Source organism: Rhizophagus irregularis, chromosome 1, assembly GCF_026210795.1.
Source record: "Rhizophagus irregularis chromosome 1, complete sequence".
Lineage (NCBI taxonomy): Eukaryota > Fungi > Glomeromycota > Glomeromycetes > Glomerales > Glomeraceae > Rhizophagus > Rhizophagus irregularis.
The window spans coordinates 751792-770566 of record NC_089429.1 but is presented as its reverse complement, the minus strand read 5'-3'; the positions used below and the strand labels follow the sequence as shown (position 1 = coordinate 770566).

The 18775-nt window shown below is 25.2% G+C and overlaps 6 protein-coding genes across 6 annotated transcripts; 3 read left to right on the top strand and 3 right to left on the bottom strand.

Annotated features, from left to right (window-relative positions):
- Positions 1-2625: 2625 nt before the first annotated feature.
- OCT59_000131 (uncharacterized protein) lies at positions 2626-4254 on the top strand (the record flags this gene model as incomplete). The annotated part of the gene is made up of 1 exon (XM_025332017.2): positions 2626-4254. The coding sequence occupies one exon, from the start codon at positions 2626-2628 to the stop codon at positions 4252-4254; it is 1629 nt and encodes a 542-aa protein (XP_025178701.1).
- Positions 4255-6748: 2494 nt separating this feature from the next.
- OCT59_000130 (uncharacterized protein) lies at positions 6749-8356 on the top strand (the record flags this gene model as incomplete). The annotated part of the gene is made up of 1 exon (XM_025332018.2): positions 6749-8356. One exon carries the CDS (start codon positions 6749-6751, stop codon positions 8354-8356), a length of 1608 nt encoding a protein of 535 aa, XP_025178702.1.
- Positions 8357-11250: 2894 nt separating this feature from the next.
- OCT59_000129 (uncharacterized protein) lies at positions 11251-11676 on the bottom strand (the record flags this gene model as incomplete). The annotated part of the gene is made up of 1 exon (XM_066138615.1): positions 11251-11676. One exon carries the CDS (start codon positions 11674-11676, stop codon positions 11251-11253), a length of 426 nt encoding a protein of 141 aa, XP_065988094.1.
- A 299-nt stretch (positions 11677-11975) lies between these two features.
- OCT59_000128 (uncharacterized protein) lies at positions 11976-13286 on the bottom strand (the record flags this gene model as incomplete). The annotated part of the gene is made up of 3 exons (XM_066138614.1): positions 13193-13286; positions 12887-13088; positions 11976-12760 (listed from the first exon to the last, which is right to left on the bottom strand). Exon 3 carries the CDS (start codon positions 12747-12749, stop codon positions 11976-11978), a length of 774 nt encoding a protein of 257 aa, XP_065988093.1. The 5' UTR covers positions 12750-12760; positions 12887-13088; positions 13193-13286.
- A 923-nt stretch (positions 13287-14209) lies between these two features.
- Positions 14210-15828, top strand: OCT59_000127 (uncharacterized protein; the record flags this gene model as incomplete). Its single annotated transcript, XM_025332019.2, has 1 exon — positions 14210-15828. The coding sequence occupies exon 1, from the start codon at positions 14260-14262 to the stop codon at positions 15826-15828; it is 1569 nt and encodes a 522-aa protein (XP_025178707.1). The 5' UTR covers positions 14210-14259.
- Positions 15829-16527: 699 nt separating this feature from the next.
- On the bottom strand, positions 16528-18506 carry OCT59_000126 (uncharacterized protein; the record flags this gene model as incomplete). Its single annotated transcript, XM_066138613.1, has 1 exon — positions 16528-18506. Exon 1 carries the CDS (start codon positions 18196-18198, stop codon positions 16528-16530), a length of 1671 nt encoding a protein of 556 aa, XP_065988092.1. The 5' UTR covers positions 18199-18506.
- Positions 18507-18775: the final 269 nt, after the last annotated feature.

Here is an 18775-nt window from a genome sequence, read left to right as displayed (position 1 = left end):
AAGGAATATATAACAAAGTGAAGTTTGACCACTTTGACATAATCTTCAACCTTAAAATTTTAGATTTCAAATAACTTTCTTAGTAGTTTAGGGTGAACCGCTTGAACCTTTATAGGTTCTGTTAGTCGGAAGGTACCAAGTTTATTTGGATTTTTGGGAAATAATTAATGAAATAATTTTGAAAATGGGTTTTGGTGAATTTTTATGGGAAATAATTTTATTTTATAAAAACGGAAGGAGAAATTATCGTATTTTATTTTTAATATTATTTTTAGTTGATTTCATGAAAATCATTTATTTAATTGAATTTCATGGAAAATATTCATTTATTAGATGAATTCTATTTTTATTTTATTACTTTTATTCATTTTTATTATGAATATTAATTATTTCATTTAATAAAAGGATATTCACGTAAGGTTATTGGACCCCAGCCTTACATTGTTCATTTTTTTTAAAACGTATTCGGATAATCTTTTTTCCTTTAGGTTCTTTCACTCCTTTGCACGGCTTTTTTTTCATTTTTGCTTCTTGCATTTTGTTTCCTACTAACTTTATTTCGTTTTTTAGGTCCTTTGGTTCTTTCGATTTTGCAATTAAGATATGACCAGCACTATATGGCCGTTTCTTCTTATCAGTTATTTTTTATTCCATTCTTAAGATTTCGTTTCTTACATTTTGTATTTCATTCTTTTTAGGTCTTTCGGTTCTTCTTTGTAACTACTAAGGTATGTTTTTTATTTTCTTGTTTTTGTTTATTTATTACATGTAATTTCCGTTCCCTACTAACTTCATTTTCGTCACTTCTCCATTTTTTTGTCTCTTCATTTCTTTTGCTCATTTTATTCTTCCCTTCCTTCATTTTTTCCGTTGTTTTTTATTTCCTCTTCGTTCCTTTCGTCTTTTTCATGCCTTTACACTACCCTTCGTTCCTTTCAATTTTTTTATTCCCCTTTGCTCCATTTCGTTCTTCCATCACTCCCCCTTCGTTTCTTTTATTCCCTTTTACTCTCCCTATTTTTCCATTCACCCTCATTTTTTTGTTTAATTTTTTAGAAGTACTTTCGAAAAAACTTTAATATTATGAAAATACTATTAATTAATTATAAATTTTATTTCTTATTTTATATTACGTCAATCTTAAACTTATAACCAACTTAGGAAAAATATTTGAATAATTAAATGTATTAGAATCAATTCATTTCATTTATTATTATTCTTTTGATGCTCATTTTTGCTCGATAAATTATTAATTTTACTAAACCATTTGAATTAAAATCTTTATTCAAAAATTTGGCGGTTATTTAGAGGTCAAAAAAAAAAAACTAGATTATTAATTTTTTCAAATTTTCCAACCAATTAAATGAAAAGTAATTCCTCAAATATTGATAATAAAACGGAAACAAATTTCGGATATGGATTTGGTTATAATAATCTATTATTAAATCAACAATTTCTTCAAAAAAAATTGATATTTTTACATATTTTATAATTGATTAATTGATTTTTATGAATTTGAAAATCAAACTATTTATCCAGCGTTCAATTTAATTGAAAAAATCTTACTCATCTTTCTATCAACGTCTGTTAATTTTCCTATATCTGATATGTTATATTGATTTTTTTAAAAAAAATAATAATTTGTAAATATATTTAATATAATATTTTATTTTTTATTTAATAATAAAAAAATTTGAAAGAAAAAGAAAAAAAAATTAAAAAAAAAATTTGGGGAAAAGAAAAAGGATAAAGAAATAAGTTTGAAAAAAAGGGAAATTTCCGAAAAAAAATCCCGAAAAAAAAAGGACAATAATCCGATCCAAAAAGAGTAAAAAAAAAATTTTTTTTTAAAAAAAATAACAATATGGTCTAAAAAAAAATAATATAAAAAAAATTGGTCTTAAAAGACCAAAACAATGGGGATCTTTATCACATTTTTTGCAATATTTATTTTCAGAAACTATAATATAATCTTCTGTAATAGGATCTTGAGATATTCCGTAGATGGATGGGGAACTTTATTTAATAAAAAAAAATTTTTTCAGTTTGGGAAAAAAAATTAAACCTAAACGGGAAAAAAATGAGTAAAAACAAATTTTTCGGTTTTGGTTTGAAAAAAAATTAAACTGAAAGAAAAGTTACAAATATTTGAAAAAAAAAATCGGACAAAAAAAATTAATCAAAAAAAAAAATTCCGATTAAGGTAAAATTTTATTAACTGAAATTGGATTGGTTGATTGGAATGCACATGGATCGAATAGTTTTTGACTATAAATAGATCAGGCGGAGGCATATCACGGGTTTTAATTATATGGCACGGGATTTCAAGTTACACAATTCAAATTTATACGGAGACTAATCCAAACGGTTATTAGACAAAGGTTTTTTTTGAACGGTTTCCAGGAATAGCCATATACGATTTTTTACTACTTAATAACAAAAAGCCTACGGTAGTGTTAGGGTTTTACTAAATTTACCGTACAGTAGTACCCTGGAATGTCAATCATCTGGACCCTGCTTATAAACATGTGCTACAGTATTACAAAGTAATGTACAGCCATATAACCTAAAATTGGGCTTACTCCGATACTCCGTGAAAACTTTTTTTCCATTCTAATTCCTAAGATGACTTTACCTTATTTAACGGATGATTGTATTTATTACATTTTACAATACCTTCAAAATGATCATTCAACTTTATTTAAATGTTTATTAGTCAATCGATTTTGGTGTAAATCAACTATTCCTTTACTTTATGCAAATCCTTTTGCAAATACAACCGAAAAAAATTATTTAATAACCTCGACCTTAATTTTATGCTTTAATAAAGCAGAAATTATACAATTGAAGAATCAACTAGGACTAAGCCAGATTAATAATATTAATTTTGACAATTTTGATAAAGAACACAAACCTTTATTTGAATATCCAAAATATTTAAAATATTTGAAAAATTGTAATAATTTTATAATAAATTTTGTTATTTCTAAATGGTTTGCTAAATATATTCCAAATTTACCAATTTTCTGTGTTGATAATATTTTTCCAATATTTCTTCAATCAATTTTACGTCAAAGTAGAAACATTGAACAATTAGATATTTCGTTAAATTTATTTTATGAAGAAAGTTTTAAAAATTTTAATTTTCAAAATTTCACTTCAAATTTAACAAAATTAAATTCATTATCATTAAATTTTCATTCAAGTGGTACTGATAATACTGTTAATAAAGAAATTGAACAAGAATTTTTAAGAAACATAGCAAATTTCTGTACAAATGCTAGCAAATTAATAATTGAGCTTCCTGAAATTCGAAGACCACTATATCAACATGACACTTCCAATGACTTGATCATTACTACTACTACTTTAGAAAAGCTTTGTACAATTATTCAAGTGCAAAACAAACTTAAAATGTTTAAGATATGGGATTGTCATTTTTTATTAAATAACATTCTTTTGTCTTTAGAATTTCAAAAGCATTCTTTAGTTCATGTTGAATTTATAGCATGTGACTTTAGTAATGTTAGTTTAAAAAGATTTAATTATTTATATAATTTAGAATATTTAAAATTTATATCTTGTAAAGGTATATTATTAAATCAATGTGAGAGTTTAAATTTTTCTTCATTTAAGCTCAAGGAACTATCATTTAAACACAATTATTGGAATGTTGATGTCGCGTCTTTAATGATCAAATATCTAGGTGCATCATTACAAAGATTATTAGTTGAAACCCCATCAAGTTCTCTTATTAAGAATATATCAATATACTGTCCAAATCTTATTTTTTTAGAAATAATAATTGATTCGCATATAGATTTATCAGTGATACAACTTTTTAAAAATTTAAGAACGAGAATATTAAGTATTAGTACTCTTTGTGATGATACTGATAAATTTTTTATAAATTTAGCAAATAATATATCAATTAATATTGACAAAATTTTTATTAATAGTTATTCTCGTAATTCCAGTAGGCTTTTAAAATATAAAAAATATAAGGAATTTTTAGAAAATTGTCATAATAGGTTTGAAATGATTAATTTAAAATATATTATTGAATTAGAATTTTTTAAGATTGTTTTAAATTATATTGAAAGAAGTAACAATAGTTTAAAAGTTCTTGGTATGATGAAATGTAAAAAATTGAATGATGAGGAATTAAAATTATTGAATCTAATTAAGGCCAAAGGAGTTGAAATAGTTAATTATAGTACTATCTATCACGATCTATGTAAATTTGCATTTTAAGGCTCTTGAGATAGTATATTTTATTTATTTACAATTTTTATTTTATATTATTTACTCATTAAATAAAGTCAAATTTAATATCATTTATTTTAAACAAACGAATGTTAACAATAATTTATTGATTACAGTAATTTTTTTTATTTTAAGCAGATAAATTTAAATCATTATGATTTTTTTTTAAAAAAAAAATAGATATATTGTCTACCTTTTTTAAATGTTAAAATAACAAAATTTTTCATATATTGATTATTCTTAAAAGAAATTTTACATCAGGAAATTTTTAGGTAGATCGATCCACTAAAAACCACGTAGGTTAGTCTGAAAACACGTGGAATTCTACACATCGAATTGCGTGGACAAGTATCCGCACAAAACCACACATTTCATAGTAGAAATACCATCATAGAATTCTTTAGCAGGATATGTGGGATTCATCTGCAGATATTGCTGCGGAATTCCAAGAAATTGTTAATAGCACAGTATAACAGTGCTACTAGTTAAAACATACAGATATAAATTAAATAGAAAGAATATCATAGAACGAATATTTTATTATATAATAAATTTTTTTTCTTGCGGCTCAAGAATAAATATAAGATATAATCTAGGTAATTATTAAAAAAAATCAAATAGTATAGTGGTTAGATCATGAGGTACGACTTATTAATAGTATAAGTTGAGGTATTTGGTTCAGTTCCTAAGGTGAGTAAAAATAAATATAATTAGACATCAATCCACGTGTGAACTCTGTGAATCCCACTCCACATGTTTCGTCACAGGAAATATTGGTTCTACTTAGATTTCCATGATGGTTTCACGCTATGTAAAATTCTCTGCAGATTTTAATCAGAATTTCTTACCATAACTCTTCTCTTCTCAGGACATGCTTTATTTGGTTAAAGTGTTGAAAATTGAAATTATATTGTAAATAGGAAGAGTGATTAAATAATAATTTATCACATAAATACCATAGTAGTTAGTACTTTAAACTGATAATGCTCATATCACTTATCCAGTACATGTTACTTAATAATTCTATGACGTGAAGAATAACTCCAATTTGTCTCCCAAGAAAAGTTTTACTAGTCAAAGTATCAAAATTATGCTCTACATCTCCAGCTAAAATTACAAAATTTAATATCTAAGTTTTTCATACTACCAGTTGAAGAACTTTACTTATTTCTAAGATGCAGGAATGTAAAATTTACAAAATTAACGGGTAAACCAATAAGACCGACACGCCACTATCCCGATTCTTTCATTCTTACAAAAATATTTCACTAGCATAAATCTCATACTAGTTTGTATTCATTTAGCACGATTATTCATCTGAAAATATTTTTTTACACGTAATATTGTGAATGTGGGATTGTCTTTATTAATTTAAAAAGAGAAAGCAATATACACAGTATTATTTTTGGAAATTGGCGATTATGTATGCTATAAATTTTCTCTTTTCATAACTAGTAGAAGTTGGAACCTGTTAATGTTAATCAGATAATTAGTAATTACCGACTAAGGCTGGTAAAATTATTTGGACCATAATTCTGGTCAGAGATATATAATGCGGGCCAGAAGTATACACCTGCGGTCACGTGATCAAAATCGAACCAATTTTTTCATTTTTTGATTTTAAAACGAAATTATTGCCGTTTTCAGAAATGTTGACATTAGAATGTCGATCATTTCTATAAATCGAACACACCGAACACACACCGAACACAGCAATTAAAATTAAAAAAAAACAAATTTTCCTTTAAAAAAAGCAAAATTAAAACTTTAGTAATATATTTTTAGGTAGTGTGCATAAAAAAATGTATAAAAATTATATTATTTGCATATATGTATTCACTTGTATTTGCTTGTATTTGCCAATGTTCGGTGTGTTCGGTGTGTTCGTTTGTGTTCGGTGTGTGTTCGGTACAAATTTTCATATTTTCAATTTTATTCATATCTAAAAAGTGACAAAAATAGTTTTTATATAAAGTTATGCATGAATACTTCAAGTTTGCATAATTTTTTGTATGTGTTCACGGTGTGTTCGGTGTGTTCGGTATAAAATGGTCAAAATTTCAGATTGTCAACATTTCTGAAAACGGCAATAATGAAATAGGATCCCCTTGTAACTAAATATGTGAGTAGAATCAGATGGATATAATTTACAGCAAAAAAAAAAAAAAATTTAAGGTTTTTTTGAACGGTTCCAACCTTTATTTATAACAGATAATTTCAACATGTTAACCAAGAATAGCCCTATATGATTTTTATTATTATCGAACCACTTAATAACAAAAAGCCTACAGTAGTGTCACCTGTTAGGGTTTTACTAAACTTACCGTACAGTAGTTCCCTGGAATGTCAATCATCTGGACCCTGCTTATAAACATGTGCTACAGTATTACAAAAGTAATGTACAGCCATATGACCTAAAATAGTCCTAAAATTGGGCTTACTCCGATACTCCGTGAAAATTTTTTCTCCCTTCATTCCTAAGATGACTTTGCCTTATTTAACGGATGATTGTATTTATTACATTTTACAACACCTTCAAGATGACCGTTTAACTTTATTTAAATGTTTATTAGTTAATCGATTTTGGTGTAAATCAACTATTCCTTTGCTTTATGCAAATCCTTTTGCAAATATAACCGAAAAAAATTATTCAATAACCCTGACCTTAATTTTATGCTTTAATAAAGCAGAAATTTTACAATTGAAGAATCAACTAGGATCAAACCAGATTAATAATATTAATTTTGATAAAGAACACAAACCTTTATTTGAATATCCAAAATATTTAGAAAATTATAATAATAATACAATAAGTTCTGTTATTTACAAATGGTTTGTTAAATATGTTTCAGATTTATCAATTTTTAAAAAATTATATTATGAGATTATTCCAATATTTCTTCAATCAATTTTACGTCAAAGTAGAAACATTAAACAATTAGATATTTCGATAAATTTATTTTATAAAGAAAGTTTTAAAAATTTTAATTTTCAAAATTTCACTTCAAATTTAACAAAATTAAATTTATTATCATTAAATTTTCAAAATTTTCAACCAAGTGGTACTGATCATAGTACTGTTAATGAAGAAATTGAACAAGAATTTTTAAGGAATATAACAAATATCTGTACAAATGCTAGCAAATTACTAATTAAGCTCGCAAGACCATATCAACATGACACTTCCAATGACTTGATCATTACTACTACTACTTTAGAAAAGCTTTGTACAATTATTCAAGTGCAAAACAAACTTAAAATGTTTAAGATATGGGATTGTCATTCTTTATTAAATGACATTCTTTTGTCTTTAGAATTTCAAAAGCATTCTTTAGTTTATGTTGAATTTACAGCATGCGACTTTAGTAATGTTAGTTTAAAAAGATTTAATTATTTATATAATTTAGAATATTTAAAATTTGAATATTGTAAAGGTATATTATTAAATCAATGTGAGAGTTTAAATTTTTCTTCATTTAAGCTCAAGGAACTATCATTTAAACTCAATTATTGGAATGTTGATGTCACATCTTTAATGATCAAATATCTAGGTGCATCATTACAAAGATTATTAGTTGAAACCCCAACAAAATCTCTTATTGAAAATATATCAATGTATTGTCCAAATCTTATTTTTTTAAAAATAAGAATTTGTTTACGTGTTGATTTATCAGTGATACAACTTTTTAAAAATTTAAGAACGAGAATATTAAGTATTACTACTCTTTATGATACTGATAAATTTTTTATAAATTTAGCAAATAATATATCAATTAATATTGGCAAAATTTTTTTATTTAGTTATTCTCGTAATTCCAGTAAGTTTTTAAAATTTAAGGAATTTTTAGAAAATTGTCACAATAGGTTTGAAATGATTAGTTTAAATTATATTATTGAATTAGAATTTCTTAAGATTGTTTTAAATTATATTGAAAGAAGTAACAATAGTTTAAAAGTTCTTGGTATGATGAAATTGGGTAAAGAATTAAATGATGAGGAATTAAAATTATTGAATCTAATTAAAGCCAAAGGAGTTGAAATAGTTCATTATAATACTATCTATCACGATCTATGTAAATTTGCATTTTAAGGCTCTTGAGATAGTATATTTTATTTTATTTACAATTTTTATTTTATATTATTTTACTCATTAAATAAAGTCGAATTCATATCATTTATTTTAAACAAACAAACGTTAACAATAATTTATTGATTACAGTAATATTTTTTTTTTTAAGCAAATAAAATTAAATCATTATGATTCATTTTTTTAAAAAATAGATATATTGTCTACCTTTTTTAAATGTTAAAATAACAATATTTTCATATATTGATTATCCTTAAAGGAAATTTTACATCAGGAAATTTTTAGGTAGATCGATCCACCAAAAACCACGTAGGTTAGTTTGGAAATACGTGGAATCCTACATACTATCAAATTGCGTGGACAAGTATCCACACAAAACCACATATTTCGTAGTAGAAATACCACCATAGAATTCTTTAGCAGGATATGTGGGATTCATCCGCAGATATTGCTGCGGAGTTCAAGAAATTGTTAATAGCACAGTATAACAGTGCTAGTTAAAACATACAGATATAAATTAAATAGAAAGAATATAGAACGAATATTTTATTATATAATAAATTTTTTTTTTTTTTGCAGCTCAAGAATAAATATAAGATATAATCTACTAGGTACGTGAGATATGACTTATTAATAGTATAAGTCAAGGTATTTGGTTCGGTTCCTGAGGTGAGTAAAAATAAATTTTAATTAGATATCGTCACAGGATGACACGATATTCGGAAAATATTGGTTCTACTTAGATTTCCATGATGGTTCCACGCTACGTAGAATTCTCTGCAGATTTTAAATGGCAAAAACTTCCTGATATACAAGAATTTCTTACCATACCTCTTCTCTTCTCAGGACATGCTTTATTTGGTCGAAGTGTTGAAATTATATTGTAAAGAGGAAGAGAGTGATTAAATAATAATTTCATCACAAAAATACCGTAGTTAGTACTTTAAACATATCACCTATACAGTATATCATGTTACTTATAATAATTCTATGACGTGACGAATAACTTCAATTTTTCTCTCAAGAAAAGTCTTACTAATCAAAGTATCAAAATTACGCTCTACACCTCCAGCTAAAATTACACAATTTAATATCTAAGTTTTTTATACCAGTTTAAAGAACTTTACTTATTTCTAAGATGTAGGGATGTAAAAATTACAAAATTAACGGGTAAACTGATAAGACCGACGCGCCGCTATCCCGATTCTTTCATTCTTACAAAAATATTTCACTAGCATAAATCTCATACTAGTTGTATTCATTTAGTACGATTATTCATCTGAAAATATTTTTACACGTAATATTGAGAATGTGGGATTGTTTTTAATTTAAAGAAGAGATCCTGTAAAAAAGTCGATCCGTTCCGTTTTTTATATTCCATTTTTTTTCCGTAAAAGGCTCATATTTCCGGAATTAATAACCTTATATTACGGAATTTATCGATTGATTTACATTTTCCGTGAATGGATCCGTGAAAGATTCATTTTTACGGAGTTTTTACAGAAATAACGGATAAAATTTTTTATAGGGCTAGAAAGCAATTGATAAATACACAGTATTATTTTTGGAAATTGGCAAATAGATTATGTACGCTATGAATTTTCTCTTTTCATAACTAGAAGTTGGAACCAGTTAATATTAACCAGATAATTAATTTTAAGACGATTAACCGACTAAGGCCGGAAAATTATTTGGACCATAATTCTGGTCAGAGTTATATAATGCGGGCCAGAAGTATGCAACTGCGGTCACGTGTCCTAAGATCGAAGGTCTAATACCAAATTTTTTCTCTAGTATTGATTAATATAATTTACGGCCAAAAAAAAAATTAAGTATTTTTAAATCCATTCACTTACGTGACGATAAGCCAATAATTGGTCACTGGTCCAGATACTTATTCTCCCCTTCATGTTTCCATATTCCATTTTTATCTTTTATTTAAAAAAAATAATATTTTTGGTTATATCATAGTTGAATAATAATATTTCTAATATTGCTATTTTTTATCATAGAGCTATGGAATTTTCACGATTATACTAATTCTGCTGGACATAATTTTTACATTGGAACACTCTTGAAACTATTATGAGAGATAGAAATATTTTAATAATTAATTATTTATATTTATTTATGAAATTATGGACAAAATTTTATTTACAATCTATTCTAGCATATAATATTATAAAATTTTCTATTCAAACAAAAAATTGTTAATTGTTTCGCTCAAAAAATTATTTTGAGGAATTGAATTTTCCTCACTCCCTTTTTTTAATAACATCGCAAAATTTTTTCAAAGACAAATGTTACACAAAACAATCCCCATCAATCAAATTTGATGGTCCAGGATAAGCATCTGGATCATGGTCCAGTGGTCCACGCTCCATTCGCTCCAATAAATTACGAAATACAAATCACGTGACTACGCGATCCGAAGAAAAAATTTTTTTAAATTTACAACTCTTTCAACGATAGAAAATTTCACCCATAAAATAAAGCTATAACGTAAGCCATTCTTACAACATAAAAAGCAACTCAAATTAAATTATAAAATAAAAAATTTTTTTTTTTTTTTTTTTTTTATAAACGTATTTGATTCATTTTATTAGTAAATTATAACGCATTACATTAACTAGTAAATACAAAAAAATACATTGAAGCTAGTTATTTCTAACTACACCTCTCCATATAAAAACTTTAGAATTCTTTCTAAAGTGTAAACTAACGTAACCAGCGTGCTATTCACGAAATTCCAATATTGACTAAGTATTTACTAAAAAATTTGTTCTCTTTTTAATCTATTCTAAACTATACTAAATTATTTAATCTAAATACGTCTAACTATTATATGTTGTTTTTTCTAGTTTTACTATTTTATCTAATTCTAGTTACCTCCATTGTTATTGTCTTCTACTTGACGAAGCAAAATTTTCAGGTGTTCCTTTATATTGTTCTTGCTCCGTGCGTAGACCACGTGCTCTTGAGGTTGTTGTATTTCTCCATTTCAGTGTTTTATTGATCTCGTTTAGCTCACCTGTATCGTCTATAAAATCATTTTCTTTTTTGATTAATAATTCTAGCCCTACTTCATATGTTTGTAACGAGTCCGATACCGCTTTCATTAAAATATCCTCTGTACTAAAATATAAAATGATGTAACGTATACCGTTAACTCTAATAATTTTTCCAAATGTAGCCCTATAAGTTTTTGCAAAATATCTAATAATCGAACAATCATCCTCTTGATTATCGTCCTCTATTCGTTTACAAACTTGCCAACGAAATTTTTTCTTAATCTCAGCATACGACCATCTTGAGTCAAGCATTCTAACATAATGTGTACGGTTTTTCCTAGTTAAAATAACATTCACCCCGCCCTTTTTGTATATTTCTTCATATTTTTTGGTAAGGCGTAGTGTTGTTTTAACCGTCTTATATTTGTGACACCGTTTTGTTCTCATATATTCAATCTGTCCTACATTTGCGTCAAGTGAATTAAAAATCTCTTCATCACTCCAGTATGCTGGTATGTCGTAGAAAGTTAAATCACGTGATTGTTCGGCATAATATTTTTCCAGATCTCCTTTTCTGTTATCGTCGATCGGTCCCCTTTTGATTTCACCGATCATTCCATTTGGAGTATGTTGTGTTCGCGCCCTTTTTCTCTTTTTGTTGGGCGTTTTTTCTTTGTCTGTTTCTTATCTAAATCCATATCCGCATTATGACACGTTGTTTTTTCCATATTAGTATCCAATCCCCTTATCTTTTCCCAAAGCATATTAATTTGTTCGCTTTTTTCCAATATGATTTGTTCCTTTGCTGTAACATCGGCTTCCAAATTTCTAATTTTATTTTCTTTTATCATAACGTCATCTTCTGATTTTCTAATCCTTCCTTCTAAATCGTTGATCGCCAATCCATTTGTTAGACTACTATCTGCTGAATTTTTCTTGAGCTCGTCAAAAGCTGTTGAAAGTGCGTCGTATTCACATTTGAGTTCATCAAGTTCAGCCGCAGTCGTTTTTTTTTCATATTCCATTCGTTCAGTTTCCATTTCAGCTTTCACGTGACACTCTATAAATTCTTCTATTATTTTCATCGTAGCTAGTCCTGTCCATTTCATTAAGAAAACCGTTAGGAAATAAACTACCGTTGGCACTTGCGTATCCGGCTTGTTAAGGCGTACTGGTATTTTTCCTGGTTTTATTATGTTAGAAGGTCCTATTAGTTTGTCTTCTAACTCGACATATTCATCGTGTTTTTTGCACTTTATTACTTCTACTAAATAAGTGTCGTAAATATCCTCGAAGTTCTTGAAAAACTGGCCTAAACTATTCGTTTTCGATCGAGTAACCCACGTCGGGACCTCTTTGTCATTATTTTCAACTATTTTATCCATGTTGTATGTGTCTATAATATTCAAAAAAAATAAAATTATAATTTTTCTTTCGTAAAAAAATTGGTTAAGAGATCGACCGGAAAGAGTTCATAAAATAAAAAATTATAATTACTAATTAACAATTCAAAAATTAATACCTGTTTCCTGTGATTCAATTTGATATAAATTTTGATTTTTAAAATAGCAAACGAGACTCTAATAACTAAAATTATTATGATATAATTATATCAAAATAATTTTAAAGACACATGAGTGACATGACCTCATTATTATAAAATATATAGTTCAATTCATAAAATAAAATAAATAATATAAAATATACAGTTCAACTCATAAAACCTATAATAAAATAAATAAAAATTAATAATCAACAGTTTTTTAATTAAATAATGAAAACTTGTGCTTTTAGTGTTTACTTTTTAAATTTAAGACAGTAAACTTACTATAAACAATACTGTATGTCTATTATTTTACTAGTAAAATTCTTTCTCATCCATTTATTGTAGTCAACTGGACGAGGCACTTGAAATTGATGCACAAGAAGCTAAAGATTCAGAAAATATAGTTTTATTGCACGTTAATCATTCAGTGGCATTTATATGATGTAATAGATTTTAATAGTATACAGTATATATAGGGATTGGCTAAATCGAATTAATCGAAAATCCGATTAAACTCGATTATCGAATAAAAATCGAAACTATAGTGCCGGCCCGAATTACGAAATTAGAAATCACATGATATCGTATAAACAGTTTAGCCACCAGGTAAAAGGTAGTGTTACAATTCGCGGATAATTTCCATCCGTCAATCAGTATCCGCGGATGATCATACTATGTTTGATCCGGATATCCAACGGATGATCCGCAGAAATCCGATCCGCGGATTTCCGCGCTTAAGAACTGTCACACAAAATTTTGTTACGGATATTAGCGTTATCAGTTAAGCGAAATTTTGAATAGTGTTACGCAAAAATCTTAAATTCTGGCTGGATTTATATGTTAAATATGTGATCATTGAAAATTTTCCTGCAATTCTGCAATGATGCACTTCGAAAATCTAATTTTAGAAGAAACGATTAATCGATTAATAAAATCGCTTCTAATTATGGAAATTAATTATAATCCTTATATAGAATGATCGACTAATTTAATGGCTAAATCAATGTTGATCATCACGTGGAATTGAACCAATGAAGGATTTTATTCATGTTATTTCAACCTTCTATTCGATAACTCTAAATTGCTTTCTAATTATTCCTGAAACCAACAAGTAAACCAGGAATAATTGTAAATGAATTTTTATTATTATCGAACAAATTACAAAAATAATTTACTAATTCTAATTTTAAGTTTCATGGAAATACCTACAATGTGTTACGGTATTACAAAATAATGTACAACCATGTGACTTCTATAATTGGGATATAATAATTAATTTGTTCCGAATACTCCGATAATAACTTTATATTTTTTTTCCTTCCTAAATTTTTTTTTTAAAGATAAAAATTATGATTTATTTAACAGATGATAGTATTCATTCCATTTTACAATACCTTCAAGATGATCGTTCAACTTTATTTAAATGTTTATTAGTCAATCGATTTTGGTGTAAATCAACCATACCATTGCTTTACGCAAATCCTTTTGTAAAAGTAACGGAAAAAAGTTGTCTAATCACTTTAACATTAATTCTTTGCTTTAATAAAGCAGAAATTTTACAATTGAAGAAACAATTAGGATTAAAACAGATTAATTATATTAATTTTAATAAAGAATACAAACCATTATTCGAATATCCAAAATATTTAGAAAATTATAATAGTAATATAATAAATTCTATTATTTATAGATGGTTTGTTAAATATTGTTCAGATTTAACAATTTTTCAAAAAATATATGATGATATTATTCCAATATTTCTTCGATCAATTTTAAGACAAAGTAGAAACATTAAACAATTATATATTTCGTTCAATTTATTTTATAAAGAAAATTTTAAAAATTATAATTTTCAAAATTTCCCTTTAAATTTAACAAGATTAAATTCTTTATCATTAGAATTTCATTTAAAAGGAGAAATTGAACAAGAATTTTTAAGGAATATATCAAATAATTATTTAAATTCTAGTAAATTAACAATTAAATTACCTAAAATTCATAGATCATTATTTCAACATGATACTTTCGATGATTTGATCAATACTACTACTAATACTTTAGAAAAGCTTTGTACAATTATTCAAATGCATAACAAACTTAAAATATTTGAATTATGGAATTGTAATTTTTTATTAAATAATATTCTTTTATCTTTAGAATTTCAAAAGAATTCTTTAGTTCATATTGAATTTATAGACGCGGATTTTAGTAATATTGAATTAAAAAGTTTTAATAATTTATATAATTTAAAATATTTAAAATTTGAACAATGTAGAGGTATATTATTAAAACAATTGGAGGGTTTAGATTTAGCTTTATTTAATCTCAAGGAATTAATTTTTAAACAAAATAAATGGGATATTGAAGTTATAACTTTAATGATCAAATATTTTGGAGCATCATTACAAAGATTATTATTAGTAATTGAAACCCCAACAAGTTCACTTATTGAAAATATATCAATTTATTGTCCAAATCTTAATTTTTTAAAAATAACGATTTCTTTAAATATAGAATTATCAGTGATACAACTTTTTAAAAATTTAAGAACAAGAATGTTAAGTATTAGTATTTTTTATAATATTGATAAACTCTTTATAAATTTAGCAAATAATATACCTATTAATATTAGTGAAATTTCTATTTATGTTTATTCTCATAATTTTAATAATTTTTTAAAATTTAAGGAATTTTTAGAAAATTGTCATAATAATTTTGAAATACTTAATTTAAATCAAATTATTGAAATAGAATTTCTTAAAATTGTTTTAAATTATATTGAAAGAAGTAACAATAATTTAAAAGTTCTTGGTATGGTGAAATTGAATAAAGAATTGAATGATGAGGAATTAAAATTATTGAATAGGATTAAAGCTAAAGGAGTTGAAATAATAGAATTTAGTGAATCAGGTTGTTGAAATAATGGGTTCTAGTAGTAGTGGATTAGTATTAATATTTTAGTAAACTAAGGGTTTTTATAGCTTTTTATCTAGGGTTTATTTTGTATTTACTGTATTTTTTATTTACTTATAAATAAAGTCAATATTTAAAATAAATAATATTTTGATTAATTGTATTGAATATTTTTCGATAGTAATTAGTAAATAACCTTGCAATTTAATAAAATATCGTGATAGAAATATTTTATCAGAAATTATGGGTAAAAAAACGTGTTAGATACGAGGATGGTTCGGGGATAATGATTGACACGATTAAATATCAAAGGCGTGGAATTTAACAGTTGTTGATCTTGTTATAATATATACGAAAATTAATGGAACGAATACCGAAGTTTTGGTGCGCATTGTTACTCGTTAGAACACAGCGTTAGTGTCAGTCTTTAGCAACTGATCAAATGACGTCAGGTAACGTCGATCATTTTCACTTACGCCCCATTCGCCCCATTTATAAATGCATACTACTTGTTTTTGTAGTTCTGGACTCGGACAATAATAATAATAATCTTATTTTGATTGTGATATCGGATAATCCGATACACAGATTCCTTGATGGATGTGATGACGTCATATTTCCGTTAAAATTTACAAAAGTACGTCTCGCGTGATTAAAAGATAATTTTATTAAATAATGACGACATTTAAAATTAAAAAAAAAAACTAATACATTTCTTTTACAAAATCTACAAATTGTATAGATGAATCATTATAATTTAAAATCTGAATACCATAAGATCTAAATTCTTTTGCTTCATTCTTCATACAAGATAAATTTACACCATTTCCTTTAACGTAAGCTAAATAATTTAATCTCTTAATTTTCATATTATGTTCTTTTAAATAAATTAAAATCCTTTCATCATTTTCATCATTCGAATTATTATTAAGAATTAATAATTTTTCTATAAAAGTATTTTTAGAATTATTTAAAAATATTTTAAAATCATTAAGATTAATTATAATATTTAAATTTAAATATTTTAATTTTTTAGGAAGTATTTGTCCTAATTCTTGTAAAATAATTGAACAAAGATTAAAATTTTGAGGGAAATTAATATCAAGATAATTAAGATTATATCCAATATTCTTAATCAAATTAAATGTTGAATGAATATTTCGATCATCGACAGATTTATGTAATTCAAAATAACGTATTTTTGGACAATATTTTATCATTAAATTGATTAATTTTTCTTTTGATTCATTATCTGATAATTTTCCAAATTTAATATTTTCTAAATATTTACCATATACTTCTAATAATAATTGAAATTGTTCAATGTTAACAACAATCATATTTATAAATAAAGATCTTAATTTAAATGGTTTAGTAATATTAATTAATTGTTGAATATTATCAAAATTTAATTTACAATTAAGAATATGAAAAGATTCTAAACCATTTAATTTTTCTAATATTTCAATTATATTAATATTAATATTTGTAAAATTAATCTCATTAAATATAATTGTTTTTAATAAATTAGGATTATTTAAATTTTTTAATAAATATAATTTATCTAAAATATCAAATGAATCACCATTAAATAATATCTTTTTAATACCATTTTGTGATTTAATTATATCAGAAGTAAATTTTTTGAATATATTATTATCATTATTAATAATATTTTCATTATAATCAAGTCGAAGATCAAGTGATGTAATTAAATTACATTTAGAAGAAATTAATGATAAAAATTGTTCAATTCTTAAATATTCTATTGTTGTAACAGCATTTTTATATGATACATAGAGCGTTAAATTTTTAATATTACGTATGAAATTTGGATTACTTAATGAAGTATTAAATATATCTTCAAAAAAAAAAGATAAATCCCATCGATATCCCATTAAAACAATTTCAAAAGTATTTAAATTTGCATTATTTGTAAATATTTTAAATAAGAATTCATAAACTAATCTCGTACATTCCTTATATTTATAACCTGCACGATCTTTATTTGTTAAACTTCTAGCTTCTTTAATCCAAATTTCTATGATATAAATAATATGTTTTGTGTTTAACTTTTTAATGAAACTAGAATAATTAAATAATGTATTTAAAGGAATTATATCATTTTTCATTCTATAATTTATTAATTTTGTTTTATCATCATTATTTAATTCATGTAAATAAATTTCAATAAAATGGAAATTTCTAGTAGCAATTGAAAATGGGTCCTCCCATAATAATGGAATTGTTAAACGACACCAGAGTCTATTAACTAATATACATGAATGTAAAGTTGAAAAATCATTACGAAGATATCGTATGATTTCTTCCATAATTTCAGGAAAGACGCCAGAAAATATTTTCAAACATGCCATGTTGTAAAACGAAATTGACTTATGAAGAACAGTACACGAAGGTGATTTTACTCGATATTTAAACGATAACGTAAAAAAGGGTGGGAAATTTTTTTTTTAAAAAAAAAAATTACGCTTAAAATTAGGGGGTAAATTTATATCAATTTTTTTATTTTCAAGTTATTTGTCGGAATTCGGAAACAACCAAAACGTGTTATCTTTTAAATTTTTATTTTCATAATAATTGAAAGGAAAATTGAAAAAAAAATGAAAGACCTAAATTGCAATTTTTATAGTAATAAAAAGTGAAAAAAAATTTTCATTAAATTATTGTTCTTTCTCCGATTTCCTGATATAATATATCAGATAACGATAACGAATACGTTAAATGACAAAAGATCATATGATAGAGTAACAATTATTTTTCTGTAATACGTAACGTCGTAATTGTCATACCTATCGTGGGAAACACACTTGTAAAAAAATGGTAAGTTATTGAAGAAATAGCAATGTTCATTGAGATGCATGTCGATTTATTTAAATCCTATTATTCACATGATTTATAATCATAATAATAACGAAGTCTTTGTATTCAATG